This window comes from Diorhabda sublineata, chromosome 1 (assembly GCF_026230105.1).
Source record: "Diorhabda sublineata isolate icDioSubl1.1 chromosome 1, icDioSubl1.1, whole genome shotgun sequence".
Taxonomy (NCBI): domain Eukaryota; kingdom Metazoa; phylum Arthropoda; class Insecta; order Coleoptera; family Chrysomelidae; genus Diorhabda; species Diorhabda sublineata.
The window spans coordinates 36,517,181-36,537,747 of NC_079474.1; the positions used below are offsets into that span (position 1 = coordinate 36,517,181).

A 20,567-nucleotide genomic window follows, 5' to 3' on the forward strand; every position below is an offset into this window, starting at 1 on the left:
TCATTCATTTTTTTTTATTTATTCTGGATAAAATCAAGCTTTAACTCATTCTATTGCCGTTGAAAGGGTACAAAAGTATGGTTTCTCTATAGAAAAAAAAAAGATAAAATCTTTTTTTTGATATCCAAAAAAATCATCTCTAGATAATCTGCTAATCATAAAACTATAAGATGTTTGGTATGTAATTATAGTTTTCTATAAGTTCTTTATAATTATACATTGACCGAATTTGATATTTTTATCATTTGCATTCAAACATCATTATCCTAATTATCCTTAAAGTTACTTGTTCCATTAAATCATCATAGCAGCTTAAAATTTAGTCTAAAATATAAACTTGCTTGTAAATCGGCCCACTGTAAACTTTTGATTAAATTATTGCGTTTGTAACAGAAGATTGCATATAATTCGTTTTTTATAATCTAAATAGTATTCAAGTGTGTTAGTTTGAATACTACACCACAAAAAGCCGTCTAATTTATTGCTTTAATCGGAAATGCACTTGGTCAGCGAGCTGATGCTAGACCCGCTCAGCGTTTTGAAGAGTGTCCCAGCGTTCTGAGTAGACTGGATCTCTTCATAGGCGACCTGGAACAAGTAGAAGGCGATTTACAACCGCTCGTGACGACCACTTTACAACATTAAGAAATCGTCACCGGATGCCGTTTAAGTGCTACGATAGTTCCGTGAGGCGAGAGGAGTGACTTTTAGTCAAAGGAGAGTAAGACGAAAAATGTAGGAAAATAGTATAACCCCTAAAACACCTGCGATTGGTCCAAAACTTACTTCAGCTCATCGGCAAGCACACCTGCGTTTTGCAGAGGATCATCTGAATTAGACGCTGGAATAGTGGGGATCTGTTCTGCTCTCAGATGAGACCAAAATATGCCTCCTTGGTAGTCACCGAACAAGGAAGATGTACCGAAGACCAAGAGAGCGAGTTGCATATTGCTGCTTTGAATAGCGGAGTGCTTATGGAGGTGGTTCCTACATGATCTCGAGTGCGATCTCTATAGGAGCATGAACCGATCCTGTGTTCATTGATAGAGGCGACCGTGTTCATGGAAGAAGAGGTTTAACAGCTGATAGATATATCGAGGATATTTTAGCAATTCATATGGTACCTTACGTCGACAGCATATAGTCCTGACCTAAATCCGATAAAACATTTATAGGATGATCTAAAAAGAAGAATTCGAACTAGATTTCCTACCCCAAACTCGAGATATTAGAGGAGGTCATATCCATTATTAAGAAACTAAGCTTTAAATTGTCAATAACCCTATTTATGTTAATAATTAGAAAGCTTAATGCATTAATTTCACTATATGTTAAACATAGGAAGTCGAAATAAGTTTTCATAAATTTATACTCACAGCATATTGAATTGTCTTTCAAACAGCATCTGTTTTTATCCGACGAATAATTTAAAAAGAAATATAGTTAAAGTCAAAAGTTTAGAGTGAGGTTCATTACTTAATTATTAGTATCAAAGGCTATTCCAAGCTCACTGATTATTGTTATTAAAATAACTTACCATTCTTTTTAGCCGTTTATATAATTTTTCTAAATTGAAAGCACATAAGTAGTTGAAATTTTGAAAACTGTATTTTTCTCAACTACTCAAGTAAAATGTTAAAATTTTTCAACCCAGCGTATTTCACTCTGTTTTTAATTGCTAAATTCATATCGTTTTCACTTACTACATACAATAAGTTGCTGTTTACAAATGGACACTTTTTCAACGTTTCTACCATAAGAGATGCTCCTCCTTACCTCTACCCCCCATAATTTGTAGCTCTTTTCCTAACCCAAATCTTCAAAATTGATTTGTTTTAGACATCGAAATATTATCGTATAAAATTACTGCGGATAATCTATTACCTTACTATATGTGTATAAAAATATATAGGTGATGGTATCTAATACAAAATGTTATATTACTTACAAATACAAAATTTATTTGTTCATAGTTCCCTTCAATTTTTTACAACATTCGCGTGTATTTCAAATTGAACGTATTTGTGAGTAATATAGGTACCTTAACAATTAATTTAATATTAATTTAGTTGATTTGATATCACTGAGACTTACCGAGATTAAACCAACTAAAATACAAGTTGTCCAGGTAATCTAATTCGGTAAGTTGGTTATAACACCGTTGAAACCGTCAAAGGATGGCAATATAAAAATTATATTACATAAACTACTTCAAATCAATGATTACAGTACTCAATTTCTAATTAAATTACTGGCCATCCTGTATAATTCTATTCTAAATTATTAATATTATCCTTCTCCCATTAATAAATAATAATTTTTTTCAAATACTAATGAGATTGAAAAAATAATTAGTTTTACAAAAAGTCTTTTTTTATCACACACCGTCGGGAAATACACACCATGTCAAAGGTCTTTGACCCTTTGTATGTAGATCAAAGCTAGTTATTTTACTTATTACTTTTAAAAGTATTGATGTTTCTACAATTGTTGATATTTATATTTTCAGTAAAGTGAAAATTTTACTCTGCCTCTCAATTTTATAAATAACATTTTCAATAAAAAAGATACAACTGGAACATATTTGAAAAAGTTAAAAAAAACTAACGCTTACAAGTGATTTGCCATATATTAAACTGAGCATCCAAGTAACACACAGCATACTTTTTTTATAGCCGAATTCTTCTATAAATACCATATAACTGCTGTGTGAGAAATATTATAGCCCAATAGCATAACTAGTTTAATTAATAAAAAATTACTGTTTGCAAACAATTTTCTGAAGCTGAATGATGCTCGCGATAGTTAGAAACATGTTTATACATTATTTAAATAGCTCTCATTCATCTGAATAGGACCATTTTACTCGATAATATTATTGAAATGGTCCAAACATTCACAAAAGAACAATTATATAGAGCTACTGTAGCTCTTTTCTAGCTGTTATGCAAGGCGTCAGTCGGCGTTGTTCTACAGCCACGTAAACATGTCCGCCATTATTGATGCTCCCGCCAAGTGTGAATTGCGAAGTGTCAATCGTTTTTTACAGGCTGCAGGACATAGTGCTACAGAAAACCATCGGAGAATGAGTCGTGTGTATGGGGAAAACTTAATGAGTGATGGTGTTGTGCGTGAATGGTCTCGAAAGTTGAAAGATGGCCGTAATGATGTGCATGATGAAGGAGACCAAGGACGCAAATCTGTCGTTTCAGATGGCCTGGTTCAACTAGTTCAAAGAATGGTTAAACCGCAGATTCACCATTGCTGAATCTTCAGAAGTTTCAAACCAATGAGGACCTCCAAATCCACGTCAAGGGCTACTAGAATTCATTGGCAGCAACTCTCTTTGTAGAGGGTATTGAAAAGCTTGTCCACAGTGATGAGAAATGTCTCAATCTCTTCGGTAATTATGTCGAAAAGTAACCGCAAAGGTACCAATCTTTTGGTAATAAAATTATTGTTATATTTGAATTTGTCTTTTATTTATTCTGTTATTCTCATAAGCCACTACTCAGTAATCATATTATATCAGTAATGTCTATTTTACCACTTTTTACTTATCATATGAGAGAGTTGCCGGTTTAAAAGTTTTATAATAAGGTGAATAATATAATAATCGATAACTTTGTCATTTTTCTCGATCATGGCGTCTCTAGAACAAATATTATTGAGCGTGAAACATTATTAAAGATCATTCTTTTACAATAATTCATCAACAAAATCCACTTTACTCTAAAACCTCTCTAAGATAATTCTAAAAAAGTCGACGCCCCATTGAATGCAAATTCAATTCTTCCAAAAAATGAGCTAGTTCTGAACAAGTAAGAAAATGATTATCATGAAAATAGTATAATATTCAACCAAAATTGTTACTTGTACAAAACATTCAATGATCATAGTGTCGTTTAAGTCTCCTTACCGACCTGTTAACTAAATCAATTACTAACATAATAATGAGCACATACTAAGTCGTTCACATTGTCTAAGGGTTATTTATAAGGAGGTAACAAAACTTATACATATTATTTTACTGTAAAGTAATTTTTAATGATGAAACAAATAACAATTTTGATTGATTATTATATTATTTTCATGATAATCATCTGACTTCGTAAGAACTAGCCCATTTCCAATGATGCTGATGAAAGTCATAAAAAATTTAATTTTCTTTTTTATTATATTATATTAGTCGTCTTTTTTTAAATTATTTAAATAGGTTTCACAATAAAGTGGATTTTATTGGTAAATTTTGTTAAAAGAACGATCTTGAATAATGTTTCATGATCAATATTTATTTTACAGATACCATGATGCACTTGATCGAGAAAAATGACAAAGTTATCGATTATTATATTATTAAACTTACAAGCACCTTATACAGCTTTTAAATCGGCAACTCTGTCAAATGATAAAGAAAAAGTGGTGAAATAGAATTCTTTAATGTTATAATTACTGAGTAGTAGCTTATGAGAATAACAGAATAGATTTATAGTTATTTTATAAGAGCCAGAAAAGAGTTCTCTTTTAGTGCTACAGTAGCTGTATACAACACCAGTCGGGTTATACGTTATTTATTTTTATTTCTTTTATATCTAGAAATAAGAATTAAAACAAAAAAATTTATTTTTATGTGTATAAAATTAATGAAAGTGCATAAAAAATCTACAAAGAGATGATTTATTAGAGCATATAAAAAATTAACCCTTTCAAATGGAGTTAAGAAATTTAAAAATGAATTTTTTTACTTTTTCTGTGATGTTCGGTAGAAATTTCTCTTATCAACCCCCAAATATAATCTCCCATCATGCTTTAAGTATACTGGCATTGGTAGTCTCTCAAATTCCGCTGTGTCTTAATAGAAACGTTTTTCTTCCGAATATTCTACATCCCGTGATAGAAAAATTCGTGATCAGTTCTTTGTACTTTTCAGCTCTATGGTTTCCAAGAAAATCTTGAACTACTACCTTAAAACAGATCCAGGCTGAGTAACTCTACAAAAATATCACAATTCATAATTTTTTTTTATTTGAAGGCCAACAAAGATTCCAGCTTTAATTTTCGCCTTTGAGAGCTTTGGAAAAGACTTTTCTAATATTTGAAAGTTTTAGAATCATTATTAATACCTGATTACACAATAAATTTACTCGGCCCCATTAGATGATAACATTAGTAGCAATAGCAGAATGTTTTTGGAAGTTTAAGACTTTAACGTGACCGGCATTATCTACTGACGATTCCCCTATCTTACTTTAAAATGGTCCTATCCAGATGAACAAGAGCTATTTAAATAATGTAGAAACGTGTTTCTAACTATTTTAAGTACCATTCAGCTTCCGAAAATTTTTTGTAAACGGTTATTTTTCGTTGATAAAAGTAGTTGTGCTACTTGGGTATAATTTTTATTTTAACATTTAAACTAATGCGTCAAGCGACCGCTACCCACAACTGTGCTCGAATATTAACGATTAATTTTCAACGCTTTTGTATTAACGTTCCTTTGGAGTGTTTTAGTCAGAGATCTTACAGATAAAGTAGGTGGAAGAACTAGTTTCTGAAGTAAAAAAGCACGTTTTTTTATTTTTAAATAGATAAAACCACAGATACCGAGTATAACGTAAATCTAATGTGTTTAATCAGATATTGACAAGCAATTTTTATGTTTTTTAAAAGACTACCGACAAGAGCAACCTCAGATGATATGGCTACCGATGATTTTGTCATTAGTCATGGTATTGATTGGATTAAGTTTTTTGAGCTAATTTTTTACCGAATTATGCAAGGAAATTGGGAGTAAACATAAACCCTGTTGTATTGTCATTCACGAGGGCTTTAAAAAGAAAACATTTAAAACGTTTGTTTGAGCTAAGAGACGAAGCCCTCGTATATCTGGAAGAACAACCATCATCTAAACAAGATGCCATTTCAGGATAGATTCCTCGATTTCGAGCGGATAATGAATCTAACTACTAACTCTAATTATTTGTGCGACATATTTGCTACATTCACTGTGAATTGAATTTGCAAAGCGTTGTATAAATTGAGAAAATGGCTTTGTGAAAAAAATAATTTTCAAAAAGAAATTTTGAATCTTTTGAAACATAATATACAGTTATTGAAATCCATTACAACTACGATAAAAACTACGATTTACATCTTTAAACACTATCAGTTTCAATTTAATAATATCTATCTGTCGATAACTAAAAGAAAGAAATGCGACAGTGATCTCAAATAAATGTTTGAAACTGTACAACTAATTAATTTTTGGTTGCACTGTCAAAAGCAATATCCAAACGTAACCCAAAAAGCATGCGAAAATGCAATTTTTTTGGTTCTGAACTGCTTCGTTGTCAACATTGGTGTACTTAATGGTATAAGTATCAAACCAAACTGGATTTCAAACCTAATTTGAAAACCAAAATTTACTCTATTCACTTTGAGTTTTAAATGAAAATAAGTCTTTCATTATTTATGTTTTTTTATATAATTATTTAACAGTATTTGTGTATGAAATAATGAAATAAATAGCGAATTTTTATTTTTATCAAAAAATAATTTCTGTTTAATATATGAGTATCAATTTATAAGGTGGTTAATTATAAATCCCGCACCGGGTCGCAGTAAAAAAAGTTTATTTCAAATAACGTGATTGGATACATCGGCCATATTGTCGTGTTGTCAAACAAAGATTTTATTTTAATTTTCAAAGAGATTTGATTGTTCTGAGCGCTTATTTCATTGAAATGAATTTATTTCATCAAAAAAAAAATGAAAATAAAACACCACGACTAATAATAATTTTGATGTAAATAAAGCAATATTTGCCCCCTAAGACAGTATGGTGGTTGGTTGCGACGTCATCCCTAAATGACCTCATAGGTAAGATGTAGCATCCTAAAGATTATTAAACGTTTCCTAGTAAATATGCCGATTTACTGTGATCTCTCTAGACGAAAACATCATTATAAAAAAGCAACTTCTCTATCTTTCTGAATATCAGACACTACCACCTGCATGCGTGCCTATAGCATGCCTACTCCATCTGTAATATCTCTATGATTTCAGTTACTAAGAGATGGTCATTATTTTTTTAACAATGGTTTATGCTGGCAATATCGCAACTCAATACTACTCAAAACTACTATCCTTGTTTTATTTGTTTTACGATAAAACAAACCGCTCATTTGTGCAATTTTATCAAAATGTTATGTACAAAAATCGGTCCAGATTTTTTGGTTGCTGCAAGCCATCGGAGCAAGGTTCAAAATCTATTCGATAACTCGTTGTCGATCGCGTTTGTACAGTTGTAATGTAGTGTGTGTCGGGCCAATAATTCAGTTCGTTCGACGCGTCCGCGCACGTTAAAACATGTCGCTAGAAGATTGTAGCAGAAGCCGTGAGTTATTGGAAGAGTCTATTCAGTGCTATAAAAATGAAGTTTGCTTTTGGAATAAGAAAAATAAAGATTATCGCGACCGCAACAAGAAAAATGCTGCGTACGATAGGCTAATTATTAAGTACAAACCTATTGATACTAATGCCAATAGGGAGACGGTACTAAAGAAAATAAATAACCTGCAGGCTTTTTACAAGAAAGAACGCAAAAAAGTAAGCGCTATATCGTCTGATACGTAGATGAATATTGCTGGATTAATGATTCTAAAAACTGTGTCTTAAAAACTTATTGAGTAAAATAGTTATCCTATCATTATGACCAAAGCAAGTTGTGGGCAAAAAACATTTTTTGCAAATTAGTTTTTGTAAAGTTGCAGTAATCAGCGAATTCCAAAACTTTTATTCGACATTATTGTCAATTATAATATGACTATTTTAAAAATGGGACGCAGCTGAAGGTGGCAGAATCATTGATATTTTTTATTTTTACTGTATTTTTAACTCCTTCCATAATAATAGTAGAACTACTATAATAGATAAGGCTTCAAGAGATCAGGCTAACGAGTAATCATTACAATGTATGAAATAAGAAGCAGAAAACAGTTGTATTTTTGAGAACAAATGAAGAACTACGATTTAGTTTGTATGTAATCGTATCATGACTTTGAAATATATATATATATATATATATATATATATATATATATATATATATATAATGAAAAAAACAACGAAAATTAACGAGTACAATAATTCTCTGTTAAAACAAAATAGCTTATAAAGTGTCAAAAATAACAGCAAATATGCTATTAATAACAACTAACCATTATTTTTTCTCTAAATTCTCTCTAAACCAATTTTGTCAATTTTTTTTATTCAGGTAAGGATGTTTTCTAACTGCTTTTTTGGCTTTTTGTCTAATTACTATTTCAAAAACGACATCAACAAATTTATTAGCGTTAATAAGACTTCCCCAATTTATTCAAAATGTCTCCTCTTCTTCTTGTAATCTCAAAATGTCGGATTTGTTCAAGAAATAGTACGTTGGTTGTCTTCCCTTAAGATCCTTCACAACCCTTGCGGCACCAGCTTCAATGAGGACTCGACTAATAGTCTCCATTTTCTCGACGCCCATCGCGTAATGGAGAGCAGTTCTTTCCAACTAAAAGCAAAAATTGATATCAGTATTAACAGTAGTAAGAGCTAATAATTTTATGAACGCATTGCTCATGTAGAAGTGAATTCAATTTAGCATATACAATACACTTGAATAATATGGAGAGGTTTTCGAAAACGACCATCTATCATTTTAAAAAAAAGGGATTGATGTATCAGCTGTAAACACTAGGTTTTCTAGTAGCGCAGCAAATAGATCCTTTGGGTCGCTGTATATGAGACCCCAAATACATACATACACACATCTTACATAGCACCCATTTTCTATAGAAAAATTCGCTAAATTCGAATATGTATACCACATTTTGCCTTCAGTATACCATTAGAAAACATTTACTTAATTCTTTTACCTACCATTGAACTCCTATACTGAAATCTGATGCTGAAAATATGATGCTTAAAACTTCTTTCCAGCGAAGTTTGAATAACGTATCTACGTAAGTATTTTATATTGTAGACAAAATCTATTTGATACATTTAATAATGAATAACAAAATCGATCGTAAGAGATATTGGAGCAGAAGATTGTGACAGACTGTAACCAATGTATTATAAGATTATTATATTATATTATAAGAAGATAGCATGAGAAGAAAGTGGATACTTACATTGTCTCCTAGTTTCAAGGTTTCACGGAAGGTGTTGGCCAAATAATCAACAATTTCTTCTTGTTGACACAAAACAGCGATGTGTAGTGTACATCTTCCGTAACTATTTTTACCAATTGCTAATAGTTTGCCGCTGCCTGTATCATTTTCGTCAGCTAGAAGAGCGGTTACGTCATTGATCGAACCCTGACGGATAGCATGATGAACTCTTTCACGTTTTTCCTACAAAATAAAATGAATATATTAATTTTATTTTTAACCACATCCCATTATTGTCTTTGAAAATAATATTTCTACGTATATAAGCCTCAAATAATAATATATTTGATTCATATTCACATTCAGTTGCTTTTTTACAATAGCAATGACGATTTACTGGTTAGGTTAGAATTAAATCTTGTTCTTACCTCAAAAGCTAGAATTGACTGCAAAAATGAAACTGTATCGGGCTGATTTGCTTTAGAAACCGCTTCAACTATAGGCACATCATCGCTATCAACTATATCGGTTATGTGGTCGTAGCCATCTAATAACAGCTCAACCAATTTATCGGTGTCTCCTAAAAATCAACACATTTATTTATGTTTATTTTGTTTGTATGGTCACCAATTACCTTTCGTAGCAATATACAAGACGTATCTATCAATTTCTTCTGTATTATCTGGGATGTTTGCTTGGATACTTATATCTCTAGCAGTTCTATATAATTCATCTCTGTAGGCAACATTAATTTCTGTTTCTTGCAAAAGTTGAAAAAAGGCATTACGACCATGCGATCTTGCGGCGGCAAAATGTAGCATACTCTGGCCATGTTCATCCTAATAAACTTGATATTAACATTTGGATTCTATAGAGGGTCTCATAAGTAAGTCGGTTTTCATGTTAAAATTGCTACGCTTCAATTTAAACATGTAAATTGTTTAGGCTAGTTTCTTATTCTATGAATAGTACAATTGCCAAAAATATGGAATTGTAATGGAGTATTGTAAAGATATTATTGGAAACAAAAGTTTAAAGCAGCCAGGAAAATATGTGAAATTGAATGGGTAGAAACAATTAAATCGCGAACGGCACAGCCTTGGTTTAATCGTTTTAATAATGTACAGCGCCATTTAAAATCATTTGGTAAGATCTATAAAAGTGCCAAATAATTACGCGAGATACAAGCGAAACGTAGAGTAAAGGCGTGTAAACAGCTCCTTGTCCTGCCGACAGATGATCATTTTATTAGGCGCATTGTTACTTACGATGAAAAATGGGTTTATCTAAACAACCTGAACATGTCATATCAGTGGTTAGAAAAAGGACAATTACCAAAACTCGTAGCAAAGACAGGTGATCGAACGGAATGTCTTGCTGTGGGTCTGGAGGAATCATGATGGTTTAGTGTATGCGAACTGTTAATGCCGAGGTATATAGAGAACAGCTGATGCCAATGTATGAGGCTTCATCGGAGAAAGAACCAGGTTTCGTTAACCGAAAGTGGCTTCTCTTACAACACAACAATGCCAAACCTTATACTGTGACAGTAACGCGGACTAGGATCGAAGAACTTGTGTTATTGAACTCCTATTACATCCAGCATTTAGTCCGGACCTTACACCGTCAGATTACTATTTATTTAGATTCATGGCATTCTTGCGTAGGGAGAATTTGGATCCAAAGGAGGTTGAAATAGCAGTGCGATAATTTTTTACATCTAATCCCAAAGAATCCTTTACCAATGTCTCAAAGAGCTTGCTGGGTCAAAACCATAGAATACGATGGGCTATACTTCGAATTTAAGGCTCATTTTTGTATGAATATTTAATAAAAGTGAACATTGGAAACCGACATTATTTATGACATCCTCTATATTACGAATGAATAATAATAACTCATTGTATCAGTGCTTTAGCAGCATCTTATTTTTGCAATTATGGCTAATTTTCAATTAAACGCACCCGACAAACACATACACAATAACTCAAAGGTCTTTGAAAGGAAGGAAGAGATTCGAAAGAACGAATTTCATACTGAACAAGTACTTGAAAGAACTTAGAGAGCAATTTCAGTATATGCACGAAAAGCTGATGCAAAGGTAAATGAACGAACCAATACTTTTTATATATGTTACGATGTTGGGATTATCTTTTACTGTGCTTACAACCGTATACTACTAATCATTTGAAACTAATCGATAAGACAGCTTCAAATTTTTATCAAGCTTGCAGAGAACGGATGAAGAATTAGGACAAAAGGAAACTGGGAAGGCTCCCATTCGGTGAAATTGTGATGAAAGGCTGGGGAAAGTTCGCTTTGGAATCATTAGCATATTTTCCTGGAATAACGATTTCGCTTACAGAGTTAATCATTCTTGGATATATTGAAAAATGCTTAGCCTACTATAGAACCAAATAAAATTTCAATGTTAAAATATTTTATTACTCAACATATTCTCCTCTTAATTGGATACATTTATTACAGTGAACCCGCAACGTCTCTAGACCTTTAAAAAAATGTTTCTTCTTGCTCTTCAAAGCAGACCTCCACAGCTTTTATTAGGACGGGATGATAGTCGGACGGAGCCAAATCTGGTGGATAAGGGGGGTGTTCTAGTAATTCAAACCCTAAATCACGAATTTTTTGCATGCCAACATGAGATTTGTGTGCAGGGGCGTTGCCTTGCAAAAACAAAACAACTTTGGATAGATTTCCGCTTCTTTTCTCTGTAATTTTTTCCCGTAGAGTGGTCAGTAATGTCGAATAGTAATCTCCAGTTATTGTTCTTTTCCGGCAGATTTTTGGACACGAAACTTCTTAGGTCTTGGAGAACCAGAGTGTCGCCATTCCATTGCACGCTATTGGTCAACATTCAAACATTTGGGGATCCATTTTGCAGCAATTTTTCTCATGTCCAAATTGACGTGAACTATGTGATGAACGCGTTCGTATGAAATATTCAGTGCTTCAGTATCGTCTGATAAAATCAAGTCATGAACTGCATCGATATTTTCGGTGACTGACACAGAAACTGGCCTTTCCGATCAGTCATCATCTTCAATGGAAAATTTACCTCTTTTGAAGCTTGCAGTCCAATTTTGTTTATACATGGAACTGGTCTAGGCTAACTAGATATCAATACATCCTGGTATAATAATAAACAGCGAAACTAGAGAAGCCTCAGACAAGTAACGAACAGGGTCCTCCATCGAGGCTATCGTTTAACTATGCTTGATGTTAAATTCTAGCTAAAGAGACATATTTCGATTATGAAAAACTTTTATATTCGAATAATCTCGCATCCATCCAAATTAATTTTTATGTTTCTATTTTATTAGTTTCCAAACACACTACGGCTCTAGGTCGTATAAGAAAAAACTAGAAAGAACACCCCGAAAACTAAAATTAAAAACTAACAATTGACTCTGATATATAGTGTATTATTTTTTATTACTTATTATGGCCATCCATTTTTTATTGCATTGAGGTAAAGAGAAAGCGAAATGGATCCTAAAGGAGCTAATAGAAGAAGCACTGCTTGCATGAATTGGAGATTCTTATGGATTCAAAATAAAATACTTTACAGTCCCTCATATAAATAAAAATATGTTGCAAAGGTTTTTTTTAATTGCTCACTCGGCTAGTGGGGTTGAATGCAGATTCCTCATCTTTGCTATCTTCATCAGGTTCCACAGTAACTACATCTATTGTTGTAGGGACAACATTATTGTTTCCTTCATCATTTGGAACACCATTTATGTTTTGTTGAACTTCTTCCTGAAATAAAATTTGTAATATTTCCATTCTTACGTTCCGTTATTGTGTTATTATCATAGTACCTGAACTTTTCCTCTGGACTTTATATTGTTTCTGTTATTTGCGAAATTGTAAAGGTACTGAGCTAGGTAGGCGATAGGATCTTCTGGACGTTTATTAGCAACTTCGGTTAATCCTTTTATTAAAGGATCACCTAAAGCTAAAAGAGGTTGAAATGAAATAAAGCTTATGAATGTAACACTTACAAGCTTTTAGCAAATTATTCCTAAATAACTAAGTCTTTACAATGAAGACGATGTTCAAAATTTTTGCGAGAAATTGATTTTATATGTTACAAAAAATATTCTGTTTGACTTTTTTGATAGAATACTCGTTTTAACGTATGAGAAAACTTTGTACTCTTTATAGCGTAATTAGGCAACAAATGGAAATATCAAAACCTTAGAAAATGGAATATTATACAGGGGGAAGAAATACAATACAAAAAATAACGAAATAATAGAAAGCAAGGAGGAAGCAAGGAGGCGATTTAAGATACTGTAGACTGAGAATAATTCACATAAACTAACTAATGAATGCGATTACCAATGACTATTCGATAACACAAATGAAGAACTACAAAAGAGAATGAGGAAGTGGAGTAAAGAAATAATACAATACAGATAAAGATAATTAAAATATCAAACATACCAAAAGAAATAACTGTGCAAAAACAAAAACAGGAGAAGGAGGGCATAAACAAGTTAAAATATCTAGACACAATTGCAAGCCCAGATACCAGAATTAACGAGGAGATATCCAGTAGGGTGAACAAGACAATACTCACATAAGTATCCCGGAGCAGAATGTTTTTCAACGAAAAAGAGATGACAAAATGTACAGAAAACGAAAATCCAGTTCTACATAAGATTCTAGATAAGTATTTTGAGTATTTTCACGAAATAGCAAATCTAATAATAATTGGTCAATTGTTATCAATATTTTCTTTATTTAATAGAAGATAAAGGGTGGGCGAAAAAAATGTATATTTAATATAGGTACTATTAAAATATCTCGTAGATAACTAAGAAATTTTAATATCTACGTTTCTTTAGTAATAATATCATAAAATCAGTTGGTAACCAATTTAGGATCGCTGTAATACGCATGCTTGTTTACAGTACGTCCCAGAATCTGATTCATGAACAAAGCTATTAGTAAAAATAGTTTCTCGCAAGCAGCAAAATTAATTAGTTTCCTTCCACGATCGCCCGTTGTCGACGACTACGAACCAGTTGCCGCGATTGATTTGTCAATATGTGAGAAGTGCTGCCTGTTTTTCTAGGATTTTTTAGTCGGTGCTACTATTTTTTTCTTCCGCCATTTTCCAACAACTAACTGCTTTGGAATAACAGATGACTAGTTCGCAGAACATAGCAACTGATTCATTTAATACATATATGTAATACTCCTATATTGTAAGTTTCTATAAGTGGAAGGTGTTCCGACTAAGTGAAACAATTAGTGTATCGTTCTTTCTCTCTCCTCCGGGCGCATCTTTTGCGCGCATGAAGCATGCGCAGTATAGATAAAGTGTCCCGAACGAGAGAGAAAATGAATATTGTCGATACCGTAACGTATAAGCGTTTTACCCATAAGAACTGTCCATATAGGAGTATTACTTATATGATTTGATATCTGCAAATCTATGATCTCAAAGACAGAGCCTATACATTTCAGACCGTGAAGGCGTCTCTTTGAAAGGAAATTGCACAAAATTTAAATAAAAATATAGTATATAGAGTATATAGTATAGAGTATTTTAAATTGATTATTATTTGATGGTATTTTTTACAGTTTTCTTCTTTTACATTGGTAAAATGTCATTCATTGTCCACGTTCTTGAAGTAACCCTAGCTGTATGAATTGTTTATCTTGCTAATTTAACAACAATAAAATTAATAGTTTTCTCTAGCGTCATCCATTTTTTCCATTTCATCTCTAAATGAAGAAAAACATAATTATTATAGCGAATCAGTCTCCGTTAGTCGGTCATAGTCGTCGGTGACTGTGGAAGAAAACGCGACATAAAAATTGATTGTCAGGCGGTACAAATTTATCCGGTTATCTAGTCATAACACGTGATTACTCACATGAAGCCAAATATCGGCCTTCTTCTGTAGCAAAAAACGGCATATCAACATGTCCATTTTCTGCAGCCACCTTTTCTGAAACCAAGGAAATGCCAGTATAAAAATTATTATTATATTGGATGAAGCAATTTAAATGTGATAAAAATACGGCTAGGTGATTCTAAAAACACGATTTCTTCATATATAAGCTGCCGATGGACGTACACAAGAAACGAAATCACAAGTGGTGGAAGAGAAAAAAACATTCAATTCTGTGCTACAAAGTTTTTTACACGTTGTACACACATTGCTTGAAGGAGTAAATTAATTTTCACAGATTACTGACCTATTTTAGAAACTCCATCCGTTTTGGTGTCGTACGTAGAGAAAAAATAATGTGAAATGCTTTGGCTTTATTTACATACATTGTTTATTATATATATTTTTTCAAATAAAAAAACTTACTTGCAAAAAATGGATACTATTTAGGCACTTTGAGATAATTTCTTTTTCTTAAATATATTTAAAAACATCGTTGCTATATGCAGAGAATTGGACATTGCAAGACCTTTTTCTAATTGTATTATATTAGCTACCGCCATGGTGAAATCTTCAAAGCTCTGAAGCTCGGTGATGCCCAAACATTGTTGATTACCAGCACGAATTACGTCACCAGTACTAGTATTTCGATGGTAAGTAAGTCCTCTCACAACACACAAATGTTTCAGGTTATCCGGCTCTTTAATCAATTGCGGAAATCTTAATGTTACGTTGAAGTGTAGAGTATTTCCGATAGCAGAAGGTCTTGCAGATAAATATCCCAACTTATCGTCGAATATAAAATCCAACTTGTCTTCCAATACGACAGCGAGTCTGGATATCCTCGAATATACTTGACCCACGTTTCCAGGATGAGAAGAATCAGTTCTTGTTATGATTCTAATATGATCTAACACATTAATCCATACGGCTAAGTTAGCACTATTACTGATAAATACTCCTCTTCCATATGGCCAGTATTTTCCGTGTAGTCTATCAGAGTCCGGTAAATTCCACAAGGGTATAAGTAAACCATTACTGGCTAAGAGAATTTTCACTTCTGATGGTTCCTCTAAGATTTCGTTCATGGTATAATAAGTCCCACTACCTTTAATATCGATTTCATTTTCGGGTGTTAAAGGATAAAGAGCCTTAGCAACTTCTTTACTCATCAATACTGTTGTAATTATACGTTCTACAACTTCTAGTTGACTTGTACCCAACGATTTCGGTAAATCGAAATCTTCTAGGTTTCTAGTAGTTTCTAAAGTACCTGATAAAATATTTTTACCTTGTGGATCAAGATCTCTGTTGATATCAATGTTAGAATTTTCTTTCGTGTCATTAAAATTAATTCTAGGCTGATCGGGGAAGTCTTTATTAATATTAAGATGATTGTAGTCTTTTATAATCGGATCTAAAAATTCCTTAAAAACGTAGTAGCAATCAAAATCAGGTATGGTGATTTCCATAGGAAAATCTTGTCCTATCGCAGTTCTAAAGTTAAGATCTGTAGGAAGTTTCTTAACGCTAGGCCAAATAATGTCGTACAAGTTATTATCTAATTTGGTAATTCGTAACTTCACAGAATCGAAGATATGTTTCTTGAGGTGTTTACTTAGTAAAAGACCTGCTTTAGTAGCTGAATTTACCGAATTTGAGGATATCGCTGATGTAGTAGAACCTCTTCTGCTTTGTAATAAGTGATAACATCGTTCTAAGACCGCAATCATATCTTCATCATCCAAATTTTTCCTTGCGGAATGTGTATCGTTGGCAACTACAGTTGAAAGAAATTTTTAACGTAACTCTAATACATGCAGCAGTCTAACACACATTATATGCATTGATATATGTACGAGGTACAGTCAAAATAGAAACGATCTTTTTTTCTATATACCAAAAAATGGGTATATTGATTGGTTATAAATAAAACATGAAATTTGATGTGACATCTTTTGAATGGCTACCAAGATGCTCTGCAGAAAGATTTCCGAATAGATTTAATAGCTGATTTTTCCTGTTCACATACTAAATAATATTTTTAGAAAAAAAAAGAATGACCAGAGATCATATTTTGCAACGAATCTAATTTAACAATTTTTATTTTCATTTATAATAAGTCAATACAGTTGAGGGTCATTAATTCGAGGCTCAAGAGAATGTATTACTATGATGCATTCAAATAGCTTCTTAATATCTTTCTGTAATTCTCGAAGAGGTAATCAAACACGTTGTCATTTGACGAACTCTTTTCATCAAATTCTCTAATTAAGTGTGTGTCAAACAGAAATTGTTATCATCTACCTGTCCTCGTTTCAGTCGATTCAGTTGATTGGTAACAACAACAACAACTCTATTATTATAATAAACTAGAGTTGACACAAGTAACAAGTAACTCACATACTATTAATCAAAGTAAAAAATAATCAGTTAATAATTTATAACAGGTAATACTTGATCAATAAATTATTTTAATGGAATAAAATGTAAAGGTCCATTACACTACATTACGAATTATCAAGAGTTTAAAATATCACGAAATTCCGAAATTATAAAATCAAAAGGTTAGAGGTATATTTGTACATGCAATACATAATGGTTATTAACTATAGAAGTTGTCTCATAAATAAAGTCTGTTTCCAACCTAATGGTAATCTGACAAGGTCCAAATTAAATGCTGGATGTTCGATACCACCAAATTCTTCGATCTTATTCTGCGTAACATTCACGATATGTAGTTTAGCATTGTCTTGTTCTTAGAGAACCTGCTGTCGGTTAATTAAATCTGGCTATTTTCCCGATAAAACCTCATGTATTCGCATTATCTGTCCATGTATCTCGGCAGTAATAGCTCGACCATCTGGAATTATTCTGAAGTACATTAAATGTTCATAATTCAACCAGACTCACAAGACTTACCGCTCGAATCGACCTCGCTTTGCGAAGGTTTCCGGTTTTTATTCTTTGTCTAACCTCTGTTTTTCTGTATTCGGGTTGTTTGGACAACTTTTATTTTTCATCGCAAGTAACAATAATAGAACGATCATCATTCGGCAGAGCAAGAAGTTGTTTAATGGAGTTGTTTAATCACCTCTATTCGCCGTTTCACTTGAATATCGGTTAATTCGTGTGGCACTATTCGACAACTTTTATACCTAATGATTTTAAACGGCGATGTATCGTATCTTTAGAATGTCCAAGGGAGTTCAAGCGTTAAATCTCCATTATTAAAACGACTAAACCAACGCTATGCCGTTAGCTCATTAACTGTGTCTTACCCTTCAATTTCACATATTTATCTTACTACCACTTTTGTTTCCAATGTCTGAACAATACACGGATTTCTTATTTATTGCACTCCATACTATCAGTAGAACCTCGATAAATCAAACCTCGGTAACTTAAAAACCCTTATAACTTCAAAAAATAAATATGTTCCTTTCCCTTCAGAGCCCAAAACCTCTATAACTTAAAATAAGCAACCTCTATAACTTAAAATAAGTAATCTCTGTATTGGCCCTCAGTAACTTAAAGAAATGGTTCCACAACCTCTACAACATAAAATTGTTTGTCAATGAGTCATTTTGAAAGATTGTGCAGTTAACGTAAACGATATATATGTCACCTATTGTTTGCTTCTTCGAAATTCTTCAAAGTTTTGCGGCGGTTAGCCTTAAGATAACGGCTTACTTGGATTATAAGTTTTTGATCATTGTCCTGGAAATATCGCTTTACCTACTGTCTGATAAAACTTGCTTAAAATGAGTTCAAAAAGAAAACTAACAACACTGACACACGCTGATAAATTAAAAGCTATAGAAGCAGTGAAAAATGGATTGAAAAGGAAAGAAGTTGCTGCTCAGTCTGGGATACATGAGAGTACATTATCAATCATCATCAAAAAAGAAGCTGGAAGCTTGAAGAAACATGAATCAGGAGATAGTCTTCAATGTAAAAGACGAAAAATTGCCGAATTCCCTAATTTAGAACAATGTCTGTTTACGTGGTTCAAACAGTGTCGAAACAAAATCAAAAGTGTTAGTGGACCCATACTGAAAGAAAAAGCTGAAGGGTTCGCTAATTCGCCGAAAATAAAAAATTGTAAAGCCAGCAATGGCTGGTTAGAGAATTTTAAGAAACGACATGATTTGACCTTTAAAAAAATGGCGGCGAACGTGCGAGCGTAAGCAAATCAGTCTGCTAAGAATGGAAATCTGATTTACATAATTTAGTGAATGATTATGATCCCAATGAGGTTTTTAACACGAAACGGGTCTATTTTTCGAATGTCTTCCGGACAAAACGTCAACATTCAAAAATGGAAAATATCATGGAGGAAAGCACAGGAAAATTTACACAAAACGACTTACGATTCTGTTTTGTGTAAATTCTACGGGCACAGAAAAATTGAAACCTGTAATTATAGGCAAGTCAACAAAACCTCGGTGCTTTGCAGGTCTAAAATCACTACCCATGGATTATGAAGCCAATAAAAAGGCATGGATGACAGCCGAACATTTTAAAAAATGGCCGATTAACATAAATAAGTAAATGGTAACTTCAAATACAAAAATTATACTGTTTATCGACAACTGCACAGCACACGTGGACATACCACTATCAAAGGCAGTCAATTACAGTCAAGTACAATTTCTTCCACGAAACACAACATTGCAACTTCAACCTTTGGATCAGGGTATAATTAAAAATTTTAAAACATTATACAAAAATGATATGGAGCAAAATACGATCATGTCATATCAACGAGGAGCTTGGCGAAACGCAACACCCCTTGCAGTGAAAAAATGCTTTAGACTTGTGGTTTTTCTTCAGAACCTCAAGAAATCATTGAAGAGGAAGATGATAATGTGCCTGAAGAATGGAATAAGTACATGTCTGGGTCAAACATTACTTTTGAAGACTTCGTTACTTGCGATGATGAAGTAGTCACAGTAGAGACATTAATAGAGGAAGAAATATTGGAATTAGTAAACAACTGCATTGAAAGTGATAAAGACGATGATTTTAACGACGAGCCACAAACTTCGTCTACGTATCAATCAACAAAGCAAAAAGAGCTTTAATGACTGTACGATCATTTATAGAGCAGTATAGCAACATAAAAGATAATTCTCCTCTCTCTTTGTCATTGAAAATCAAATCGATTTAGAAACTGTGAATCGTTTAAAACAAAAGAAAATCACAGACTTTTTTAAGTAGACTAAACCTTTGATTGTTGGTTTATTTTTATGTAACGTGTGCAATGTGAATAAATAAATATGATTATTTAAATTACTGTATTTTATCGAACCAATCCTTCTGATGCATTCGAGTAAAAATAGGAACAATACATACATACATAATATGTACATATCCACCTGTATATTAACTTATCCCTAGCATAGAGCTCTATAACTTAAAATATTTTGTGTTTATCTTGGACTTTAACTTATCGAGGTTCTACTTATAAAAGTGT

The 20,567-nt window shown here is 32.6% G+C and overlaps 1 protein-coding gene across 1 annotated transcript in view; it reads right to left on the reverse strand.

The window, feature by feature from the left end:
- Positions 1-8,309: 8,309 nt before the first annotated feature.
- LOC130442646 (uncharacterized) overlaps positions 8,310-20,567 on the reverse strand; it is a 53,890-nt gene continuing 41,632 nt past the window's right edge. Inside the window, exons 15-22 of the mRNA XM_056776989.1 lie at positions 15,543-16,868; positions 15,071-15,145; positions 13,001-13,137; positions 12,798-12,938; positions 9,793-9,997; positions 9,587-9,738; positions 9,180-9,401; positions 8,310-8,557 (exon numbers count right to left, since the gene is read on the reverse strand). Coding sequence (XP_056632967.1) covers positions 8,378-8,557; positions 9,180-9,401; positions 9,587-9,738; positions 9,793-9,997; positions 12,798-12,938; positions 13,001-13,137; positions 15,071-15,145; positions 15,543-16,868 — 2,438 coding nt within the window. The 3' untranslated portion in view covers positions 8,310-8,377. The remainder of the gene's footprint in view (positions 8,558-9,179; positions 9,402-9,586; positions 9,739-9,792; positions 9,998-12,797; positions 12,939-13,000; positions 13,138-15,070; positions 15,146-15,542; positions 16,869-20,567) is intronic.